Source organism: Apodemus sylvaticus, chromosome 9, assembly GCF_947179515.1.
Source record: "Apodemus sylvaticus chromosome 9, mApoSyl1.1, whole genome shotgun sequence".
In the NCBI taxonomy this organism is placed as follows: Eukaryota; Metazoa; Chordata; class Mammalia; order Rodentia; family Muridae; genus Apodemus; species Apodemus sylvaticus.
In genome coordinates, this window is record NC_067480.1 from 23982998 (window position 1) to 23999417 (window position 16420).

A 16420-nucleotide genomic window follows, 5' to 3' on the forward strand; every position below is an offset into this window, starting at 1 on the left:
TGTCATCCCTGCAATCTGAGACTGAGGCAGGAGGATGAGTTCAGCCCAAGCAAGCTACCTAGTAGTGTGGTTTCAATTTCGCATGTCCCTGAAGGTTCTGTGTGTTTGAGTACTTGGTCCCCAGTTGGTGGCGCTGTTGTGGAAGATTGTGGAGATTCAATGGAAGAAGTGAGTCATCCCATTTCCTGTCTACTTGAAGTTGTGACTGTGGAGGTGATGTGACCAGCTGCCTCATGCTCCTGTCACCATGGTTTCCCTGATGGAATGGACTGTAGGCCCTCCAACTACCAGTCAAAATCAGCCCTCCCTTAAGTTGCTTCCCGTCAGGTATTTGGTCATAGTAGTGAGAAAGGTAATAGATCCAACCCTATCAAACAAGCAAAGTCACCTCTAGAATTTCCCTCTAAAGAGCTTTGCTACTTCCCCAAACCCACAGAATGGTCCAGTGCCCATTTCTCCAGCAGCCTGCACAGTGGCCACTGGAAGAGGTCTCCTCGTCCCTGAAGGCAAGGTGGAAGCAGCTTGGGCCCTCCCCGCTGACCTGACAACCAGTAACCCAGCCCTGATTCTATTTATAGCCATCTGTTCTGCTCTGGGGACAGGGCTAACTTTAGGCATGCATTAGAGGAAGAGAAGAAGTCTGGCCCTGCACAGGAACACCACAATGTCTAGCTGGGACTCGCCACCAGATTACCCCCTCAGTTCAGACTTAGTGAGGAGATTAAAGTCTGCTCTGGCCACTGGGGACGAAGACACTGTACAGGAGCTGATCTGCACTGGGGTGGAGCCCGTGGACGCCGTGATAGAGCTTGCTAATGATGACTGGATGAAGGAGCCCTCAGCCAAGCTTCCCACAGGCGTACTGCTAGGTAACCACAGGGAGGCCACAGGCCAATTACTAATGCATGCTGGGGTCTGCCCTGGACACAGGGCAAAGGGCTCAAACAGGGCGATATATCCTTGATATTTATTTTTTACATAGCTATGTGATAAACTAAACGAATAGAGAGACTCTCCAAGGCCATAACTGTGTTGGCAGGTAGATACTGTGATAGACAGTACTTTGTGGGTGTGTTCAAGGGTGGGTGGAGGGGAAGCTGTAAAGACATGTCATAATCAGGGTTTCTACTGCTGTGAAGAGACACCACGTCCATGGCAACTCTTATAAAGGCAAACATGTAATTGGAACTGGCTTACAATTCAGAGGTTTCATCCATTGTTATGGCGGGAAGCATGGCGGCATGGCGGCAGACACAGTGCCAGGGAAGTAGCTGAGAGTTCTGCATCTGGTTTGGCAGCAGAAGAAAGAGAGAGAGAAAAACACTGGGCCTGGCTTGAGCATCTGAGATCTCAAAGCCCACCTCTAGTGACACATTTCCTCCAACAAGGCCACGCCCACTCCAAAAAGGCCACACCTACTCCCAAGGCCACACCTACTCCAACAAGGCCACGCCCACTCCAACAAGGCCACACCTACTCCAACAAGGCCACACCTACTCCAACAAGGCCACACCTACTCCAACAAGGCCACACCTACTCCAACAAGGCCATGCCTCCTAATAGTGCAACTCCTATAGGCCTGTGGGGATCATTTTCACTCAAACCACCACAAGTAACCAAGAACTACCAAAGACAGTGCTGCAAAGATCAGTAGCTGAGGTGAGGGTGCAGCTGTTTCTGAGTGGTAGAGTGCTCACCTAGCATGTCCAGGACCCTGGGCTCCATCCCCACAACTGCAGAATAAATATATAAGTCACCAGGGCCACAACTGTTCGTACTAGACAGGCAGCTACTGGACAGACATCCCTACAGAAACACTTTCTGGTATCAGGTCTTGGTGGCTTTTGCTCTAGCAGTTGCTGTGACTTCTCGATCCCAAGCATAAGTGAGAGGTCCCCTCTGTCGTACTGTGGTACTGTTCCTAGGGTTTGACCCAGGTGACTTCATCTTCAGCAATGCTTACACACATGTGTATCACATGTGCTGAGGACATGTGTGTGTTGTCTCAGTATCACACAAAATAATTGAGAGAAAAGCAGGGTTTCTGCTCTGCCCTAGGACAAGCTGTCCTCACGTCCATCTCTCTCCTATTCTATTTGAGGGTATAAATTTCACAGGCCCGCTGCTACATCACAGGGGTCATTCAATGGTCATCTTTCGCATCCAGAAAGATCAGCTGTAGGGGCTGGAGAGATGGCTCTGTGGTTAAGAGCATACACTGCTCTTGCAGAGGATCCAAGTTGAGTTCCCAGCATCCAAGTCAGATAGCCCACAACTGCCTGTAATTCTAGTTCCAGGGGACCTGGCGCCCTCTTCAGGTCTCTACAGTCATTGCACTCACACTTACAAATAAATGCATGCACACACATTTTTATTAATTTATTAACTATGCATGTGCATGTATAATTAAAAACAAAATAAATCTATGTAGCTGCCTGGGTTTTCTAAACCCATCACAAAACCCTTAAGCCAAATGCCTGGGGAAGACTGTCTTTATGCTACTGTTCTTATAAATAGTGCTATGATCTGAGTCTTTGATACTGTCTGTACAGCTTCATTCTTATACAGCCCTTAGCTCCACATAAGTCCCTGGGAGCCATGTGGCTGTTACGTGAATATGAAATTCTCTTGCAAATGTTTCCCACTATCCAAAAGAAAGTAAGGAGGTGTGTTTTAGCATAGCCCCCACCAGCATGAAAATTGCCAGTTTTGAGAATTCATAATGAAATTGCAGTTTAATAAGGGTGTGTGTGTGTGCACACGTGAGTGTGTGTATGTGTGTGTGCCCATGCGTGTATGTGTGTGTGCTCATGCGTGCACATGTGTGTGCACATGGGTGCACATGGGGACAGGGGGTACATGTGTAATTAGGGGATGCATGTGGTGGGGGGAGTGACCATGCACATTTCTACAACTGCCTGGGGAATACAGATGTCAACCTCAGGAATTGTTCCTCAGGTTCCGCCCAACTTGTGTTTTAAGACAGGGTCTCTCCCAGGCCTGGAACTCACCATGTATGCTAGGCTGATGGTCCAGAGAGCCCAGAGATCCACCCATCTCAGTCATGGGATTACAAGGGTGCACTGCCACACGTAGCATTTCAACAAGGGCTCTAGGGACTGAACTTGGGACCTCACGATTGCACAGCAAACACTTTAACCACTGAGACTTCTCCCTAGCCTTTAACTCTCTTTTCTCACCAGACAAAATATTTTGTTTTCCCTTGAAGTGTTCTTCCTTGTGTTGCATGTCTGTGTGGATCCATGGGCAATGTCTCCCATCCCCTTGTCTCCCTTTTGGTCACTGTCACATAATAGACACACTCTTGGTCACATCTGCTGCAAGGTTGCTCCTGCTTTGGTTGAGCTCTGACTGTAGTCAGCTGAGCCCTGGGCTCTATTCTCTAGTGAGGCTCCCCCATGTAGGTGTATCTATGTGAACACATGACATTACACATTCATGCACATACTTGTACATATATGCACCAGCATGAGGAGCATGCATGGGCCTTGCTTCCAGGGAACAACTCTGAATGCATGAGAGGGGAAGTCTAAGGTTAAAGGGATCTATCCCCATGCCTGAGACTGGGGCATCCTTGCCAGGCCAACAGTCCCTGTGGTACTTAAGCTGCTTTTAGAGAGGTACCTCTTATTCCTCACATCTGGGCCCCACAGGCCCATGAGCTGTGTGACCTTCAGTACAACTATCCAGGAGCCGGGTCAGAGAATGAAAAGAAGGCCCCATCATCACATGTGGTGATCCAGTCAAAAATAATGTATTTGCCTTCCTGGCCCACTCCACACTCTGCCCCAAGACTGATCATCATGAGCTGCCTCATCTCCTCCTATTCGGTCTGATGCCTCTTCAGTGCAGTATTTAGAATGTGCTAGAAAGATAAGGGCCAGGTCACTGTTGCAGTCCCCAAAGGTCTCCCTGTGCATGCCCAGCTCCCCCTGCCCATAGCTCCCCCTGCCCATAGCTCCCCCTGCCCATAGCTCATGGGTTGCCCTTAACTTTCTACCATCCTCACAGCCTGCAGTCCTGCCACCAGCTGGAACCCCAGCCTGAGGAAGTGGCCCTTCTGCACATAGCTCAATAGCACTTCCCAAATGGTTAAGATTTGCTATGTGGCAAAGTCTTTTCTGTCCAGTTACTCTGTATAGTTCCCGAAACTGAGAAAATGTGTCAGAGAGGCTACAACTCTCCCACCACAATACCCAGACTTCTCCTTTCTGGATATGTGACAGCATGAGGGGGTGGTGAGACACTCAGAGTCCAGCCCGGCTCAATTACCAGTACACATTGTGTGTGACAAGTACGGTGTTTTGTTCATCTGTCCAGCATCTCCTCATGCTGTGTAGGGCATGAGAGTGGGCTTTCCTTAGGTAGGTCGTCAGGCTTCCCAGAGGAGCTCCAGGGCAGGGTTGAACTTTGACCTGCTCCCTGAACTGCTCTTAGAGACACTGACATCCAAAAGTCTCTCAGTGGTGTCAAGTTGAAGTTGGCATGCTTTTTTACTTACAAGAACTTTGACTCCTGAAACTAGAATTTTAGCCATCCGTTAGGTCACGGGTTGTGCCCCATCTTTCTCCAAGCTATTCTGAAGCCATCCTCCCAGGCTGTTCCCCATAGCAGCCTGGAACGCTGTAGGCTCCTCTCCTCGGATGTGGAGACAAGGGCTCAACTCCTGAGAGTGAGGTTGGATCCTCGAGGAACATTCCAGGAGGAACCAGACTTGGCAGCACTAAAATGCGTGTGTGGTCTTTGAGATTCAGACTGTACAGGGTACAGAGACTCAAGATCACATGGACACTGTACAGAATTCAGGACTGTGGAGAACTGGGAACACACAGGGGTGAGGCTAGGGGAAGGTTAGAGTGGGGAATGTCCACCACAGGAGGAAAGAGAAAGACGAGTGTCGTGGGGCAAAATCATTCTCAATAGAAGAGGTCTCCATCTTGAAGACAACCTCAGCAAATGGAGCTCTGGGCATGATTCAAAAGATGATAGATCAAAAGATGTGGAAAAAAAGCTAAAGAGGGACCTGCCCATCACATGCTTATTAACCTGTGGACTGTCTCTCCACCAGAAAGAAGGACGACAGGGGACAGACAGACAGACAGACAGAGACAGAGAGACCAGCTGAGAACATGATAGAAATAACTTTTCCGGGAGAAGCCCATTGGGTGCTCATGTACACCTTGATATGAACCAGGGTCAGAGGAACTAGGGAACATGGCTGTGGCAGAAGACAGAGCCACCACCCCCTGAAGTGGCGTCTAGAGGGAAAATACCCATTATTCCAGATTCCCTTAAGGAGGTGTCTTCCAAGGGAAGACACCTGTGCTCTGCTACAAAAATGGCATCTTTTAGCTAACTCTCAGCTCTCCCAGCAGGGGCCATTGTGATTTCCAGCCCAACTACCTCAGGACAAGGCCCTCTCACTGAGGTAGCTAAGGTGTCCTGTGTTGCTGGATCTATGTTCACTCTAAGGGCATGTTCCAGATGTGGACCAAGGGTTGGAGTCCAGCATTGAGTATAAGTGTGTGTGTGTGCGTGTGTGCGTGTGTGTGTGTGTGCGTGTGTGTGTGTGTGTGTGTGTGTGTGTGTTATACGGAATGACTCACAATCAGCTTCCCCATCCCAACAGTAATGTCCTAGTAAGGACTTAACCTCCCCTGTTCACCTTAACCACCCACCTCCTTCCACACCCACTCAGGGAGGTCACTCCTTTGAAAAGTCACACTGTTCATCCAAGCAGTGACCCCACTTCCTCCTCTGCAAAAACATTCATCCTTCATCTCCATTTGTTACTGAAAAACATGGCTGTCTTCGTCTGTTTTCTGTTGTTGTAACAAAATATTTGGTGTTGGATAATTACAAAGAAAGGAAGTATTTTAGCTCATGGTTTGAGAGCTGTACAGTCCAGAATGCTAGACTGGGCAACTTAGCTGTCCATCCCCTTGACTGGATTGTAACATGGCATGAAGTGTCATGGTGGACCATGGGACAGAGTGATTTCACGGTGAGTCAGAAGTCAGGGACAGGACAAAGCCAGCCATGATTTTTAGCAAGCTTTCATTTTTCTTTCATATTATTTGTTTCTTTTTTTCTGAGCTTTTGATGATCATACATTTATGATATATAATTTGGTTTTTATTATTACATTGTACACCTGTATATATAATGTGTTTGCATCCTATTCATACCTACTGCAGTCCTTTGACTGCCTCACACTCTTGCTGACCCTATCATTCTTCCCAATAGGTTGTCTTTGGAGTGTGTGTGTATTCACATGTGTGCACATGTGCACCTGTATTGTGTGTGTGTATGTGTGTGTGTGCGTATGTATGTGTGTGTCTGTCTGTCCTAATGAGTTTAATTAGTGTTGCTCACAGAACACTGGCCTCAAGGTGCTTGGTGTGCCACCCGCTGTTCCTGGCTTTTTACTTGGATGTTCAGGATCTGAACTCAGATCCTCAGGAGTGTGCAGCAAGCCCTCTCCTCCCCAAGCTGTCCCCCTGAGCTTTCCTCCTGCCCCATGATGCCACCAGATATTCTAAACTCACAGACCCCTCTCCGGCCTCACTCACTATATCCAGTGCCTTGCACCAGGCCTCCGCCTTGAGGAGGAGCTCAGGTGTAGGGGGAGGTGCTGGCGTGGGCCAGCCGAGCTCCTCTGTTGACCTTGCACTGGGTCCTATAACTGTGCTTTGACACAGAGAAATGTTTCGTTCTGCTTCAAACCAAAGCCAACCTCCTACTATTGATTGTTCGTGACAATTGCATGATTCGTCCTAGCTTCTTTCCCACACCAAACAGAACACAGGGAAGGGAAAAGGGGCAGCTGGGAGGAGGATGTCAAGACCCATCTAACCCCTCAAATGCATCAACCGTACAATTTAGTAACCGCCATAATCGCACTACTTAAGAAACAACTGATTACTAATTGCTATTATTAAGGGGATCAGCATTCCGTGATTCAGCTGAGGGCACATCATATACAAGTCAAGATGCCACTTGAATTCCTGATGGAAATAGAGGAACGGATGTATTGTGTTGTGTTTAGGGCAATGGTATTTAAGCATCCAGCGAAAAGCCGAAGAAAGACTAATTGGCCTGTTATTAAGGGATCTCCCCAGTAGCATCTATAGGTGGGAATGCGTGCACATAAACATGCAACAGACATGCATGTGCACATGTGTGAAAGTGGGGACCAGTTGTGAATGGGACTCCTCACCCAAGGCAGGATGCTGAGGGTACCATAACACATAGTCATATCCAACAGTCAAACTTCCTTACATGTGGAGAGGGACACCACACAAGTCATTTAAGCTCAGAGAACACATATGGTTTCTGCCACAAAAGAAACATACGTGATGACCAGGGTGAGAGAGAAGAGAAGGCATCTCGGACCAGTGGTGTAGGGGAAGTGCACAGGTCTGACAGTGATGTGACCACGGCTCTCACTTTGCCGCTATCCATGGCACCTTGAACATGTCAGTCCATCCCTCTGAAGCTTAATTTCCTCACTGAAAAAGTAAATTAGGCCAGTCTCTGTCAACCCTGAGGCTGTCTGCAGACTGGGCTGAATAGGATTCTGGGAGGGACCTGTGTTGGTAGAGATTAACATCACCCACTCCCAGACAGCCTGGCTCCCTGAGTAAGTCTTTGCAGACCACCCCTTGCCTTCAGCAGAAAGCTCCGATGACTAGGCTCACTGGGGAGTGGTACTTATTGTCTGAATGGCTGGTAGGAAACCAGGTTACGCATCTGTGCGTAGAATGTGCACAGAATGAGCCGAGGCCGGACTGCACAGCAAAGGAGAGCAAGCACCTCAGTAGAGTGAGCCAGACCTACAGTCAGCCTCCACTGGAGGCAGAGGGGGAGGAAGCGGAGCTGCCACACTGATCCTCCGTTCTCAACGCGCTCCCCAAGAGGTCTTCTCTCCCACCCCAAGGAAGAAAACGGCTGAGATGAGGCTCGAAGGTATTAGGCTACTCAACTGGGGTCTCCCAGCCTCTGTGTATCCAGTGCTCTCCTCAGTACCTCATGGTGCTGAGAGTCCACCCTGGGGCTGCACTGGGCAGGACACAAAAGCTCACTGTGTCCATTCATTAATCAGCAGCCAGGGAAGAGCAGAACCTGGGGCCGGAGGGTTGGCTCAGTGGTTAAGAGCACTTGTTGTTGTTGCAAAGGTCCTGGGTTCGATTCCCAGATCCACGTGGAAGCTCATCAGTTCCTCAAGCAGCAGCACATATGATGCACAGACACACATGAAGGCAAAGCACACATACACATATGATAATAAAAAATATATTAAACTGAAAGGGTAGAGCATTGATTTCCGTTGCCTCTGGCCAAGGCTCACGCTGCCTGCCCTCCTAAAGGCATTGTACAATAAGGTCCAAGACCATCCATGAAGGTCCTGGTACCCAAGGACCTTGAGCTGGTACCCAAGGCATACATATTCTACCAGCACCCATATGATATTTACAGTATTAATGGTTCAGAATCCCTAGTTCTGAACATTTCAGCAAAAGACTTCAGGAAGGAAGGATGGACGGAAGGACAGACAAATGCACGAGAGGCTCATTTAGAGAATAAGAGCAGAAACTAGAAGCAGGGGTGGGGGGTGACCTGTGGCAGGGAAGGGAAAAGGAGATGTTCCCCACCGCCTCGACTGCTCACCCGGCCAGAGACTGTGGGGGCTGGGAGACCCTGCTCGCAGCAAAATGAAATTAAACCTTTCTAAGTACTTATAAATCAGAACCTAATGACACTGCCCCACCACCAGCCTGAGCATTGCTCTTATTACTTTGATTCACAAGCCAGGAAAAGATCCGGAATTATGCACAAATTATTGTCCCATCTTCTTAATTAACGCTGATTGCAAAATTCTTGCTAAAGTCCTTGCTAACAGACTCAATTATGTACCGCCTGAATTGATTCACCCAGATCAAGTGGAATTTATTAGAAATACACTTTCCTACAATAACATCAGATTATCTTTGAATATAGTTAAATTATTTAGGAATAAGATGGTCGCAGCGGCCGCTCCCGCTTTAGATGACACAAAATACCTAGGATTGGAATGTTCCTTTGCTTTCTGTAAGACACACACCCTAGGTGCTTATTTGTCCCCGGAAGCAGGTTGAGTCACACTGTGAAGAGATGAAATGCATGCTTTAGAGCTAATGGTCCAGCTTCAAAGACATATGGGCAGGAAGAAAAAAAAATCCTACCCGGTCACGTCTCCCTCCCCCCACCCCACCCCACCCCACCACCAGGACGAACCGTCCCTGCCTGTGGAACACAGTGAAATTGCAATTAGACTAAATCAGGATATTTTCAGAACCAAAATGGAGAAACAGACTAATAAAACGGTAATGTATGCTGATGGCGCCCTCCCATTAGCATCACTGCCAAGCACACTGGAGAGTTTCAGCTTGGGAAGAACAAAAGGAGGAAAATAGGAGAGAGGTTTTCTGCCTTCCCACGATGACGAAGACCCCTCCAGCTCCTGCAATGGCGCTCTGCCTCAGAAGCATTGCAAAGGCAGCCTGGTATGGTGAGTGCACTCTCTGTAGCCAAGCTCCACCCTCCCAGCCCCATTTGCCCATGCCAACATCAGGACCTATACTGAGGGGGACCAAAGTGGACTATGGACTATTCAGGTTGGCCTTGGATGAACGAGCAACCTTCAGGAGAGGCTATGATGATAAAGAAGGAGCACGGTCGTGGTACGGAGCACGCAGGGTATGAGATGCTGCCCAGGGCAGTGGGAAGCAAGGGCATGAACACCAGAGGAGAGAGGAGAGTTAGAACTGTTGCACGAGACCAGGAGTCCGGGGCTTCGGTGCTGACATTTATCTGAAAAGGTAGCAAGAAGCCATTAGGCAGAGGACTGGGAGCAAGCAAACGGGGGTGGGGGGGGGGGTGGGGGGGGGAAACAAACCTGAAAATTCTCTTCCATGCATAGGAAGGGTGGAAGTAGAGAGACTGGTGCCAGGGCACACACTGCCTCTGCTTCCTCATCTCGCCCTCCCTTGCTGATTAAAACCTTACGATGACACCATGTGCCCAAGCATGTTCCCCTCTCCTCGAAGCTGGGGCTGGTCAGCAGATTGGGGTGAGGGTGGAGGAAAATTTTATCAAACCTGAAAGCACATCAGCATAAAGTTTACAACCTGAGGAACAGAAAGGAAAATGAATGAAAGTAAAATGGCCATGACCGTCACATAGTATCAAAATCTGATTACACAGTCAGTCTCCAGACACAGTGGAACAGGAAAAAAAATGACCAAAAGAATAACTACCTCACATTTTCCAGAGTGAGTGGTGATGGATATGAATATAGAGATCCAAGATCAGCACACTCAAGGCAGAGATGGGAGGCGAAGGTGCGCTGGAGTGTGTGGGCACTCAGTCACCATGGGAGAGTTACTTTTAGCTTATAATGAAGAGCAGATTTCATTGGCAAGAAAAAGTGAATAGCAGATTTGGAGATGAGTTGTATAGCACTCCCCAGGAAACCAGCGAAGAGCCCTCTGACAGCTGTGGTTCTTTGTCAACTTGACAGACTAGCCTCACCTGGTTAGATGCATCTATGGGCATGCCCACTGCGGGTGGCACCATTCCCTGGCTGGGATCCTGAACTGTACAAGTGGAGAAAGGGAATTGAGCATTGGCATGCAATTATCATTCTCTGATTCTGACTGTGGATGTAATGTGACAGTTGCTTCAAGCGCCTGTCCTCTTGACTGCCCCCCACCCCATGATGAACTTTGCTCTTGGTCTGTGAACCAGTATAAGATCTTTCTCTCTTGTTTTTCTCAAGAGTATTTTAACAAAGCAACAGGAAAAGAAACTAAGACAGTTCCCTACTGCCTGAAGCAAAAGTTAGCCAACTGGTTTTATGAATAAAGTTTTATTGGCACACAGCCACCTTCTTCATTTACAAATAATTTCCTGCTGCTTTTATAACTCAAAGGCAGAGCTGAGTAGTTCCCATGGAGACCATGTGGCCCATAAAAACCAAAACATTTACTGTATGAGGTTCCACAGAGAAAATCTGGCATCCTCTATGCAACCACACATGGTTTAAGCTTTAGGACATAAACTAGATAACCCACCCACCCAATTCATTTCCCTTTACCTGTCAGGTGTGCCTCCAAAGGCTGATCCACACTCCAGTGCTACCCTGAGCCTGCTGGGAGGCAAGTGTCACTCAGGGGAGTATTTGACACTGACATTGACTGCTAGCCATTAGAAATGTTTGCAGCAATTTTGTGCAATAGCACAATTTCACTGGTATGATTCATGGACTTCTAAATCTCTTTTCATTTTGTTTGTTTTTTTTTCCCAACAATTGTTTTTCAGTGGGTCTTGAAAAAGAATCCACTCTGTAATAAATTAGGAACCCTCCCAAAAATGAAAAAAGAAATCTCTGGCCCTTCACCTCCAGTAGTTGGGAAACTACACTCCATCTCAACAAGGATGTCAGTCCTGAAACCCACCCATCCTCTGAGACCCTCGGGCTCTCGGGGTACTGCCCACATAGTCATTCCTCCTTCTAAGGAGGCTTGGGGGGTCACAGTCAGACACTGGGGAGAGCTGGCCTCATGGAACACTGGCTGGGATCTACACCTGGAAAGCTTGCTTAATGGAGGTACACTGACACAGTTCTGACCCTGCAGCTTAGGAGCCCGTGTGATCCGTCAGTTTTCAGGCCCTAATATCAGGATCTCCCCACTGGTACCTGGAGCCATCTTTACTGGCTACACTGGAAAGAATTCTAGTGAGTGAAGTGGTTGTCTACAGCTGAGTCAGATCCTGACTGCCCTGACAGCTGGAGTGTCAAGTCTTCCTCACAGGTGGGGCTTTGGGTCAGTGACAACCCTCAGCTCTAAGCCCCAGGCCCTCTGCCAGGCTGCTTTGTTTTCTATCTGGACTCCAGAATGCCACCTTTGAATTGGCATCATAGTACTGTGCCTCCTTCTCAACCAAGAATAATGGGGTTTGCTCCCCTATAGCAATCAGGAAGGAAACATACACACCAATGTAACCGCGGGCCTTTCCGCCCATGCCTCAGTTCCTGAATAATTGCACGTAGACATATTTATTTATGAAGTGATGCCTTAAGCAAGGCTTGCTCCCCAACTAGCTCATAAGTCGATTAACCCACTTACGCTCTTCTAGGTCTGCCACATGGCTAGTTAATTCATCTCAGTTTTATGCATCCAACTTCCTCTGAGTCTGGGTGCTGAATCTTCCTGTGCCTCAGTATTTCCCAGAGTCTCTCTCTCTCTCTCTCCTCTCTCTCTCTCTCTCTCTCTCTCTCTCTCTCTCTCTCTCTGCTGGATGTCACACCTTGTAATCTTACCCCAGTTTATTGACCATCAGATTTTTATTGACGGGAGATGCTTTTACACAGTGCACAAGAGATTATCCCTCCACACCATCTCCCCACTGCCCTGATGAGATGCCACCTTTGGAAGGTACCTATTGTGCCCTCCAGCTACTATAACACCTTACCTTGCCTAAGTACCCAGAGCACAGATGCCTAGGCCTCTGAAGTTGCAGTTCCAGTTGCTGCTAATGGCTGTTTTGTCTAGCATGCTCTAAATGCACAATCCCTCAAGACAGGGGCTCCCACTATCTGTCCATATGCTTTTAGTAACTGTAGCATGCTTTGTATACATTAGCTCCGTATGTGTGCATTTCCAGTCCAGTAGAACAGAACCCTCCACCCTTATCAACAGACTTCCAAAATCCAATTCTCTAAGAAACTCTTTTGTGACTTAACAAGCAAGAAAATGTTTTAGTTGACATTGTATTTTTTGAGGTAGGGACTCATTTAGCTCAGACTGGCCTCCAGCCCACTGTGTAGCTCAGGGTGACCTTGAACTATGAATTTGAATGACCTTGAACAGCCAGTACTCTTTCTTCTGCCTCCTAAGTGCTGGGATTATAGGTATGCTCCATCATACCGTTTATGTGGTGCTGGGGCATGCTAACCAGGCACTCTAACCACTGGGCTGCATCTCTAGCCCTAACTTACATTTTTCCACAAGCATATATGTGTCTGGTATGCATCTGAATGTTCACATGTGTGTGGGAGTGTGTCTATGTGCAGGTGTGGGTGCCTGTGGAGAACAGAGGTTGACAGCTATCTTCCTTGATTGCTTGCCATCTCATATTTTGAGGCAGACTCTGGATTGAACCCAGAGCTAGGGAATCCCCTCTCTGCATTGGGAATCCGGGTGGTTGGCCACACCCACGATGGAGGCCCTTAGGTGGGGGCCAGGGGCCTGAACTCGGGTCCTCATTCTTGCCAGCACTTGACTTTGCCATCTCTCCAGGAAAACAGGTAAAACTTTAAATTAGTAAGTTTGGATATTATATGTGTTTAATATTCACTTAGTTTATACAATTTTCCTGCTGGAGGTTCAATGTTACAATTTTTTGCCAGTAAGTCTAGGGCCAGCAAGATGGCTCAGTGATAAAAGTGCTTATCTCTAGACCTGACAGCCTGAGATCTCTCCCTGGGACCCACATGATGGAAGACTAGAAGAGAATCTCAAATGTTTCCTCTTTGACCTCCACGCATGACCCATAGTGCTTGCTTGGGTATTCACTGGCACATGCACCCACAGGCAATCACACATGTGGTAGACACATATGTATACACATTAAGTAAATAAATAAATATGACCACCTCCAAAAAAAAAAAAAAAAACCTTTCAATGAAGTCCAAAGAATCTTCCACTTATCACACGGAATTGGCTTTACTTGGCCCCTTCGTGAAAAACTGGGAAGGTACCCCAGGAACCTCTGGTTTCAAACAGGGCCACAGAGCCCGACCAGCACAACAATCAGACCAAACCAACTTCAAGAGAGCAGCATCCTGCTCCCTGTGTGAGATTCATAGAAAACAATCAGGCTGAGCAGGCAATTTATCTCAAGAGGCAGAAGCTGCAATTTCACCGTGTCATTAAATCTCCAGGAGAGTTGCAAAGAAAACTTGGCCTCCTTGGGCATGGAAGGCTCTGTGATAGGCTCTCCCGCACTGTCCCCACGGTCTATAAATGTCCTGCCAGAGCTGGTGCCACATAGTCCTGCACGAGGAGTATTTGGTGTCTCCATTTTGCACTCAGCCAACTCACATTCAAGGGCACCTTTGCGTCCCGGGCACCAAATGAGCACTCATGGGCTGTCATTGAACATGGTGTTTGACCTTTGGCTGTGTTCCTGTGACATGGCTGGACCTTGTCACTTTATATTGTCTGTGTTGGGGTGTGTGGCATGTAGGGAAAATAATCAGGACAATAAGTTACAGGGGTGGTTTGTTCCCTCCCCCACCCTGTATTGTGTTCCTCCACACGAAGGAAATGAGATTTCTTAATAATGTGAAATTGGTACAGATAATTTAAGTCATTATTAATAGATACACTTGATCTGAGGAAGTAAATGTTTTAATGTTTTGTTAAATGAGGTGTGCCATGTTCACATTGTCATGCAGAGGAGAGGTTAAGGCACTTTGACACTCTTTGTATTGATGTCTGTATGACTAACTTACCTTAGTTGTGTCCCGGAAGTCTAAAATGGGGCTTTCTGTACCTGCCAGACTTCCTATTTAAAACAACAATGATAAAAATAAAAGCAGAATGTGGGGTGAAGGCAAGTGGCCCTCAGAAACTGCCAGAGAGAATATGATCAGAGGACAGTGAAGGAAGCCCGTGCCCCGCCTGCTGCTGTGGGGACACTGGAAGGCACACCATCGGCCTAGGGTCCAGTGGAATCTAGAAGGTGTACTAAATACTTTTCTGTTGCTGTGATAAATTGTCACGACCAAAAGCACTTTTGCTCGAGGGAGTGGGGGGGAGGAGGCTGCGTTGCAGGCCATAATGATGGGGATAGTGTGGTAATGGGCAGCTGGAACAGGAAGCTGTGAGATCACACAGAATGCCAAGAGGGCAAACTTGAAGGCGGGGGGTGGGGCTACAAGCTCTCCAGACTCACTCCAAGCATTGGACTTCCCACAGTAGGGCTCCACATCCTGACGGTTCCAGAATCTCCCCGAACAGTGCCACCAACTGGTAAACCCCGGTGCCACCAACTGGTAACCAACTGTTTAACTGCCTGAACCTATGGGATACATTTCTCACTCAAGCCACCACAGTGGCCATCTATAAAGGGCCACACTGGCTGGGCCAGCAAGACAAATGAGGACATGCAAAGGCTCTGATGTGACACAGAGTGACTTCTTGTCCCTCCCTCTTGTTGCTTACTCAGACACTTGACCCCAGCAGGAAGCCAGGCACTCTCCAGTGGCCCAGGAAGGAAGCCATGCCTTGGTTTTACTCTGAGAGCCTGGGAAAAGGACAAGGTCACCCTGCTGCTTCAGAAGCTCTTCCCCCTCACCTGGGATGCATAGGAAGTCGCTACTGAAGAGAAAGAGGCCGGCCACATCATCCAGCCCCCCAGCCCTCAGCATTCAGACCTGGCTGGGTTGTTCCACCGAGTCCCAAGAGTGCAAACATTCACATGCAGTTTGGGAAGGAAAAACATGATCATGTGTCAGCTGGAATACAGGAAACCAAGATCCTGGCACACCGTGAAGATAGAAATCACCACTCAAACGCCATCATGTGTGCAACCCGGGGCCATCCCAATGTGGAGTTCACCATCTTGCTGGATCCAGAGGCAAAAAATAATAATAATAATAATCTCTCTCATTAGCTGTTCCCATGACAAGACACAGTTAAGAAAGACTAATCTTTATCCCTTCTGTGGACAAAGCATCGTACTTATTATTTAAACCTCAAATATCTCTGCAATATGAAATTCAGGTCCAGTTACCACCTCACTCAAGGGCGGAGAAATGGCTCCTCGCTCTGTCATTCAGACATAAGCTGGGCATCCCCACCTGCTTAGATATTCCCCATCCATTCAGTCCGCACTCTGCCTTCCCGTGTGTATAGCACCCTGCCGGGGTTTACCGTATAAACAAAGTGGTACCCTTTGCTGGTTTATCTGAAGAAATAAAATTATTAAATCTGCTGACTTGGGGCAAATAAAATTCATTACCAGCCCTCTCTCCAGGACAGAACAGCATTCAGAAACATTCCCATGTAGGACCAGCTCCCTGGGCGGAGGGCGGGGGGGGGGGGGGGGTGAGGGACCTCACTTGTGAGAAAAGAGGAAAGATTTCATGGTGACAGCAGAGACTCAGACAGGAAGAGGAACTGAAGAGAACGGTCTCCTAAGGCTGTGAGGTGTGATGGCCCCACTCCCATCCTCAGTGCAACTGCTAATGGGGATAAAGGTTAAATTAGCAACCTAACTGGGAAACAAGATATTAGCCAAGAAAAGGCAGACCAACTGTGGGCCAACGTAGAGGCAGAACCAAATGTAC

General features: G+C 48.0%; 1 protein-coding gene across 1 annotated transcript in view; it reads left to right on the plus strand.

The window, feature by feature from the left end:
- The first annotated feature begins 664 nt into the window (after positions 1 to 664).
- The window catches only part of Asb18 (ankyrin repeat and SOCS box containing 18), a 64497-nt gene continuing 48741 nt past the window's right edge, over positions 665 to 16420 (plus strand). Inside the window, 1 exon segment of the mRNA XM_052192934.1 lies at positions 665 to 869. Coding sequence (XP_052048894.1) covers positions 665 to 869 — 205 coding nt within the window.